At 38.6% G+C, this 8811-nt stretch overlaps 1 protein-coding gene across 1 annotated transcript in view; it reads left to right on the forward strand.

Moving 5' to 3' along the window:
- LOC138053183 (olfactomedin-like protein 2B) overlaps nt 1–6428 on the forward strand; it is a 23690-nt gene extending 17262 nt beyond the window's left edge. Inside the window, exons 6-7 of the mRNA XM_068899844.1 lie at nt 1–190; nt 5475–6428. The exon at nt 1–190 is cut by the window's left edge and continues 67 nt beyond it. Coding sequence (XP_068755945.1) covers nt 1–190; nt 5475–5728 — 444 coding nt within the window. The 3' untranslated portion in view covers nt 5729–6428. The remainder of the gene's footprint in view (nt 191–5474) is intronic.
- The last annotated feature ends 2383 nt before the right edge of the window (nt 6429–8811 follow it).

Consider the following 8811-nt stretch of genomic DNA (forward strand, 5'->3'; position numbering starts at 1 on the left):
AGCAATTGTGCACCGAGAAGTAACTCTTACAGATGGGGTGGATTTACCTGGCATAGTGGAATGGACCTGGCAGTAGATGAGCAGGGTTTGTGGGTGTTATGTGGAAATACCAACAACAATAAAAGACTGAGGGCCAGTATCATCGATGTGGTGGCAAACACCATTTCCCTTACTTTTGACCTAAGAACAGGTAAATCCAATTGTATGGTGTGATAATGCAGAAAATAACTGGTTTGAGACACATGCCATATTGTGGAAAACAACATGTTACTGGATCCTTTTATATCAACAATTTATTATGTGAACTCGTTTCAAAGTTCTAAATCATAAGTTTCAGTTTATTACACAAGTGTTTGGTTCAATCCCTGAATATTTTTCAAGTGATGGAATCCGATTTCTGTCATGTGATTTAATACTAGTGAAATGTAGATCACATGAAGCTGGTACCCAACATCCCTGGTTGGGCCCCAACGTTGAACCGGGATGATGGGTTAAAGGTCCATGCATTCTTTAGGTCATTTTATCCGTGCTTCTCGACATAAGTCACGAATGAGAACATCTAATTACATCACGTGGGAAAGATCCGTGATGGAATCGAAAGCTTGAGTTCGTAAAGGATGTCATATAATTAAATGGTATATGAAATGAATCATATATGAACTGCGGATATGAAATCAAGTGAAGCTATGATCTTCGCAGTTATGAGCGCAATTTTTGCAATTGCGTAGAGAAGCCTGAAAAATTCAGGACTTCAACGGGGTTTCAACCCGTGACCTCGCGATTCCGGTGCGACGCTCTAACCAACTGAGCTATGAAGCCACACACATAATCACAATGCGATGTTACAAAGTCTGTTTTCCCACGGAGAATGTTTAAGTCCCTCACAGATATGGAGCAGCACGGATGAACACCAGTTACTGGATATTTAGAAAAGTGTTGCTATTATCCAAGTCAACAGAATGCGAATGCATACTCGAAACCAGTCCTCGATATAAATTTCCAGAAGTTCAATTAAACATTTACAGGCCAGTCTTCATAAGTGAGTCACGCTGAAAGCAGTGGGGGCTCACTTGTACAGACGATGCAAAAATAACCACGCTGCAACATACGCGAACTCAGTAGCACTGTCATTTTGTTAAAACAAAAGAACGCAATCAGGAACAAGTTATTGTGTCTTGGTTTCTTTTTTGTGTTTATCCTTTCGTTGATAGCTGCAAATAGCCGGCCCGAGCATGTAACCTAAATGGCTTAGGTGATCTTAGGTACTTCATCTTAATTGATTGTAATCTGGTTTGAATAAACTTGAGTGTAGCATAGAAAGATGCGATTTAAAGATCCAAAGTTTCAACACTCCTGTCTAGTGTCGTCAGCAGGGGAGATCCAATGTTATTGCAAGGGTCCTTTTAGATTCTGCCAGTTTGCTAAAATGGGGAAGGACCTTTCCAATTTTAGGTTTATCTTTGCAAAAAGGAAAATTCTACTTTGTCAAAGCGTGATTGCCCAATGATTGCCGAACTAATCACACAATCGCTTTGGGTTATTCTAGAAATATAGATTTCTTAATGGCAAGTGCTTTGCACGGATTTTTATTCACGAGTTGCAAAATGTTTGCAACGAGTGATATTAAAATCCGTACAAAGCACATTCTATGCTGTAATTTGTTTGATATAACGAGAATTAAACATACTCCATCTGCTGTTGGGACGACTACTCGACGTACCACACCTTCACCGGCTGTCAGGGAATACTTGTTGGGTCAATGCTTTGGGCCATTGTCCTCGGGGTGTATTCCTGTCTACCACAAGAACCAAATCTCCTACGTACCTGAGCCTTTGGTGCGAAAGATGTGTGTCCGAAGTCTTCGTCAAGGGGTTGGCAGTATGGACTCCAGTTTTCCACAGCCTCCTCATTGTGGAACACGAACTTGATGAGGATGACAATAGGTATTCTGTAGCTGTGGAAAAGACTTCAGGAAAAACTGCCTAAAATCAGTTTTATTTTTCTCGATATCATAAGCTTACATCATGCAAAACAGCCAAAAAAATCAAGACTGAATAAATGACCGAGCGTAATAAAGAAAAAACACAAATCCGGTTCAGTCCAGTCCAGCCGCAACAAGTAGAAAAAAGTTTAACTATCACTTCCCATTCAGACAAATTGAAAAATACTGGAGAACTCGTAATCTTTTCGTTGTCCCTAAGCACTGTCATATTTAATCATGTAAAAGCGGCGCTTCGCGCTGTGCAATGTTGACTTTCACCGTTTATAGAAATGTTGAATGTTCCTCCTTGTTCGATTGCGTCCCGGTAAAATTATGTAACGGTAAGTCCATTGGAACAAAACAGGAAGCTGAAGTCATGTTTTCAAAACTCAAACTTCAGTTCTAGCGGGCACCGATTTTAAGACCGCGCATCTCGGAAAGCATTTGAGTGCTTTCTTCTGATTGGCTAAGTGAGTTCTACTCTGGACGGTTATTGGTTAAATTTATTGGTTATATTTTCACATGTGAATAATACTATTATATAGTATATATTTACGCCAAGCTGATTGGACGTAAAACATATACATATAGCATTCTTTTTGCAAAGTTTATTGCCTGAAATTCTCGCTTCATATAATCAAAAAATGACCCTGAATTTGAGATAACATGGGATTACACCTGGTGAAGACACTAGACAGGAGTGTCAAAACGTTGGGTCTCTTTGGAATAATAACTTTTTAAGCTGCATTGAAATTTCTTCAAACCAAAGTAGTATCAAATACAAGAAAGCCCAAGTTTAATCAGTATTAATTGGCCTATTTTAAATGTCTGGTACTACGTTCTTACTCGTGGATATATCCACCAGTTTGGTGACCTTCTTTGTGCGAATGTGTCACTCCTGCGTAACCGGAAGTTCGATCTAATAAGCAATCAGGATGAATAATCACAACACAGATTAGAAAGCTGTGACTTCCTGTTTGCGAGGTTGTGCGCCGCCATTGCTGTATATTAAAGAAATGGCTTTCTTCGAAGGTGAAGCAAAATATTCTGAACAAGTACACATTGGTGCAATTAATTGTGCACCGCCTTTCACTGACCAACGCGAAGACTTTAATACATGTAGAAATGGAATCGACAGACACATGGTGAGAAGACAGTGCCTGTTCATCCCCTAAGCTCACGGGGGATAAATTCCATTTGGAAGGTGACTGCCATTTGGAGAGTAACATCGAAGCTATCAAAGTACACCAATGTTTATCAAAGCTATCACGAAGTTTTGCAAGCTATGAGTCATCAAAGCCACATGAATACAACTTGAACAACATCCGTGACATGAAAAACAGTGAGGCAACCAAGCAATCCATGCTTCCAGACACTAGTACTTGTGTGGTCGACCATAATGAAGAACTGTCGAAAGATTCGGTCACTGATTATGTAACGAAAACTGATGAGAAATCCGTACCAATCTCCTACGATAGAGCAAGGGCTGAGGCAATAGATTCTCCCCGGGACAGAGAACCTTCCAGGATTAATTCCTTTCAAGAAAACGTCGAGCTTGTTTCAGAAAGACAAGGTAACTAGAAAGTGTATGGTGCATTATTTAAATAAGGACGTACTGAGCTCGTCTGAGTTGAGAAAGTGTTTATCTCTTGCTTTTGGAAAGTATTATATCTCTATACCTAGACCGCAACTCAGAAGTAACAATCTTCGAGAGTAGGAGATTTTCTAATCGTCATTTTTATCTTATTACCCGCATGACTGCTGAACACAAAAAAGACTTGTCAGTTCTATTGTGCATTCAAGATCAATCTGCTACTACGCATTCGACAAAACTGAACCAACAAAATGAGAATTATTGTCTATCAAGAGAAAAGCTGTTGATATCAGGAGACATTGAATCGAACCCAGGCCCTGTTGCTCATGGAACGAGTACACATACAGCACATACAATACTGAGAAATCCTTCTATAGCACTGTTGCAGGCTCGATTAGCTCAAAAAGACTTGAAGGCACTAGAATGTACCTCAGATGGTTCATGCTTCTTTTCTTCTGTTGCCCACCAGTTATACAATGATCCTTCACATGAATGTGCATGCTGCTGGAGTTGAATCCATCAGAAACAACCGTCAAACATTTATTGGACCCATTACAGAGCAATAGTGCGTTTGTTGTCACAGCAACATACATGGTGTGATGCACTTATTGTGCAAGCAGTTTGCAATGTATTAAATGTTACTATACGTATAAATGAATCCATTGAGGGGTGGGCACCAGTAACTGTTATCAGACTGAGTCCTATAAGCGGACAACAGGGAACTACTGTGAACATTTATTATTTATTATTTATTATTATTAAAATTGGACATCTAGATGGAAGACACTATGTTTCAGCACTTCAGTGTTATAATGACAGTATTTCAGGTTATGAAATCAGCGGTGTTACCAATGTCAACAATTATTCAGAGCCTGGTAATAATCGATTAATTAACGATGGCCAAAAATGATGTGAGTGTCATTAATAATTTCTACAAAGCAGTGGCAAAAAAGTGTTTATATGAGAGAATGTATCAAGCGGAAGAGACAAAATCACTTGAAGAGTTCAGGGAAAAGAAAAGCAATACAAAATACCAAAACAGATCTAAAAATATTGAAGCAGCAAGGGAATAGGAAACGAAAAGCAATCCAGAACATATCAGAGACCTAAACAGAATAGCATAAAACCATTAAAGGAAGCTATGCAGAGCTCAAGGCTAAACCAAACTGAAATTTGTCAAGGTCAAGACTCTATTAGACATTCATGTCAAAAGTGATTCAGTCTTTTTCGTGATAAGGTAACACATGGCCCTGAATATATATGCACTTCCTGTAATCATTTATGGTTCAGATCATCTGTTTCTAAGTGTAACAGTATCAAATATAGTGATAAATATTCACAAGCTTTGTTGGAGGAATGTATAACTGACACAAAAAGTGTCAATATTACTGAATGGATCTGCTCTACTTGCTAAACCTGATGACATTAACAATATGACCTGGCAACAAAAAGCAGACCTTATTCAAAATTACCCTGTCATCTGTGCAACAAACTTTGAACACATGGTACAGCTCTTTATAGAGGATGTGTTAAAGATTTATCTTATGCCTATTGGAGAAATGGTATACTTATTTCACAGGGTTGAATTCCAGCAAAGGGGATTACCTCACATACATGCATTATTTTGGGTATCTAGTTGCATATGAGAGCCCACCGTGCTGTTACACAATTATCCAACTATCAATGCTAATGCATAAAGAAAACTTCAGCCTGCCAAATTTAAACAATCGCGGTAACTTTCATATCCACGAGTAACAACAGTGGCACTTTGATTTGAAGTGTTATCATAACTTTTTCAAGAAAGGGATTTTCCCCGACGGCTCCGATGAGAAACGTGAAATGTAGCAATTACTTTAGGCTAACGTGTCAAGAAATGCCACTTTCTATTGTCTTTTATAGAACCGATCAATTTGATTGGGAATGCTTTTGTTGCTTGTGGAGTGATCTACGCCATTGACAGCCACAACAGCCGGCCCGCCGCAATCAACTTCGCCTACGACACGAAAACGGGGAGACAGTGGAACCCCCACATAAAGTTCATCAATCAGTATGGCGTCATTTACATGGTGGATTACAATCCGAGGGAGAGAGTACTGTACGCTTGGGATTACAAACGTCAAGTCACTTATCCCATTTCTTTTGAGGAACATTAAAAGCGCATGAATAATAGATCAGTTGCGCTAATTAAACTTGCTTAAATTTGCTTTTCGATCCCGATTTTATACTGAAAAACTGCTTTCACTCGTCTATTAACTTGCTTTGAATTTGCTTTTGATTGTTTCTCAACTTTGATGGCTTGACACTTTGACAGCTTTGGTGGCGTCTAACCAATAAAATGTCTTGAACCATTCTAACAAGAATTGTGATTAGTCTGTTTTCTCGTGCTTTATGAGAGTACAGATGCCCGGCTCACGCCACTCGTAGGATTTGGAAAAATTAAGTTTTCTGAAGATTTTAGCCGAATGCATGCGGAAGTTATAAAATTCTAGCTAGCCCGTAATCTGTTCTGTTGTAAAGCACTTACGAGGCGGATAGAACACTCAAGAAGTTGGTAAAACACAAATGACTACATCTCGATCGTGAGTTCCCCTACGCTTCTTTTGTGCTCTATCCGCTTTCTGCGTGCTTTACAACAGAAAAGATCACATGCAGGCAAGGCTTCTTTATTTGTTAAATAATCCCAACTCAATCAAGAACATTACAATGCTCGTCAACGCAAAATCTCTCTGTACACAGGAAACTGGGTGTAGTAATCAGTGTGACCATGCATGTCACCAACTTTGTGAATAGTTTCATGAGGTTCTCAGAGTATTTACTATTATATATGCTCATTGGATGTTATGAGTCTGAAAATACAGTTTGTTTAGCTGCAATTTATTATCATTCTATCAACAGCATGTTCAACTTTTTATTATTATTATTAATTTTGCCAAAAAAAAATGCTCGTTTCGTTATATCAATTCATCTTGACTCAATCAACTGCCTCGTCCACAATATGCCTATTTCCATGGAATAAAAGTCAAACTTCACTCGGAGGGTGAGGAATGAAAAAAAAAGAATTCATATCAAGGATGACGAATGAGAGAATCCTTTTAGCTTTTAATTTTCCCAAGATTCGCCGTCAAAGTCTAGTTTATGATATCGAAATTGGCCTATTCTTAACTTTGGGTTATTCCGGATTCTGCTTAAGCACGTTTAACCAATCCTTCTGCTCCGTCGCCTACCCTGCCTAACTTTTGGTGACAGGTAGTTGCTTATTTAACCCTATAGTCCCCGGCTGCGGCCTCACCATGTTACCAAAAAGTCAATATTTTCCTTTCTTTTTCTTCTTTTATAAAATAGGCCCCAAGACGTTTAATATTTTATATTCACAAAACCCGCCCAGACTAGCGAATGCTATATTCGGGCTGCTGTGGTCCCTGTTAGCGTTAATGTGAATCTGTGTTACTTAAGCTTGTTGGCTGTACAGAGCATTCTTGGCCGCTTTGGCCAAACTATGGAGTTATACTTCCGGCGTGGCGTTGGCCGCGGATATTCTGCAATTTTGTACTCTCCTTAGACTGCATCAGTTTCATCATCATCATCAACTTAATACACGACATCTTATCACAATAAAAGTGGTCTTCCTAGGAATCGTGTCTAACTAGCTACTTTCTACGAAATTTAATCAATATTCTACAATAAGAGTATAAAATACATCTATGTTATTTTCCCTTAGAAACCTTGTCTTGCTTAGTAAATAGGAAAAATACACATTATAATATAACATACAGATTTATCATATTAATTTGTGTCTTACATAGATAACCCTGATACTCAATCTACTCCAAACCCACGGATAACCATATTTATTTGTTACGGAATAGCGCACATGCATCCTGCTCATGTTACCACAGCCACTGATTCCCTATGGAGTAGCTACCAGGATTCGAAGGAGCTGTTCTACCAGAGTTAGCAGAGGTCCCCTCTACTAACTCTGGTTCTACCGATGAGGCGTTTAGTAACGCTCTTCAGAGGGTATCAGGGTTAACGATATAACCGGGGTTATAACCCTAGATTGGTTTCACGACAGTTTGAGAAAGCCCAGTCTATTCCTAGGGAAACGTTGCTTCAACCTTAGCATAAGGAATCCAAACAAATTTTTCCACTGGTGCTTGATTTCAACTCTCGCTTATCTACTTAATTTATAATTCACCATCTCTTACAAAAATATTTCCGGTAGGGTCCAACATTCCTGCTTTTCGTAGAACTAAAAACATCAAAGAAATCTTGAGCAGTAAGCCTCGTGAGCAAGATCGCGCACCCGATAATCAACGGGGCTGCTTTAAAAGTGCACAGCCAAATATGATCTCAGATCTTGTCGCAATTATTTTAAAGAAACTAATTGCCTTTCTAGCACTAGCACTAGCAGTAGCAGAACGTATCCTATTACGCAGATTCTTTGTTGTAAATCTAAAAATGCCATCTACTTGGTTACGTGTAAGAAATGCAATGTGCAATATGTTGGTTCCACTAGTAATGAATTTAAAATTCTCTTCCGCAACCACAAGTCTTCTATGATCATCAAAAAACGCCCTTGTGAAGTTGCCATCCATTTTAACGAGGAACCTCATGCTCTAGCCGATTTTGAATTTCTAATTATTGACCAGTTATGTAACCTTGGCGTCAACAACAATAGTCTTGATGATTGTTTACTCACAAGAGAGGCCTTTTGGTGTGCTGATGCACCCTCACACCACATGGACTTAACAAAAGGTGGGAGAGGCAATTCCAGGAATAAGATTCGTTACAATTAACACCCTCTTGCTACTGTATTTTATGGTATTTTATTTGCGTTTTAGCGGTTGTTTTTACTTTTTTTAAAATTAATTTTTACCTAATTCTTATGGGATTTTATACTAAAATATTTTGATTTCTTTTTTCTCTTTGTTAGATATTGTTTGCAACTTATTAAAGGCTTTTTCACTTTTTTAAACTTTATTCTGAATATTGATTTGTAGTGCTGAAGAAGCCCGAATGGGCGAAACGTCCCTATATTAAAGACCACAAACGAGAAAAGTTCGCATCTTCCTCTGTTTATTCAAACCTATATACATATATATATAACAAGTAGGTGAACTATTCAAATCTTTAGTGAATGGATGTTTTATACAAAACTGTTTCGTAGGCCACCGAAAAGGTAACCAACTCCTCAGTTAAACTCCATTTTACACTGAAGCGTTGGGTCTACATCAAC

The sequence above is a fragment of the Montipora capricornis genome, chromosome 6 (genome assembly GCF_036669925.1).
Source record: "Montipora capricornis isolate CH-2021 chromosome 6, ASM3666992v2, whole genome shotgun sequence".
Classification (NCBI taxonomy): domain Eukaryota; kingdom Metazoa; phylum Cnidaria; class Anthozoa; order Scleractinia; family Acroporidae; genus Montipora; species Montipora capricornis.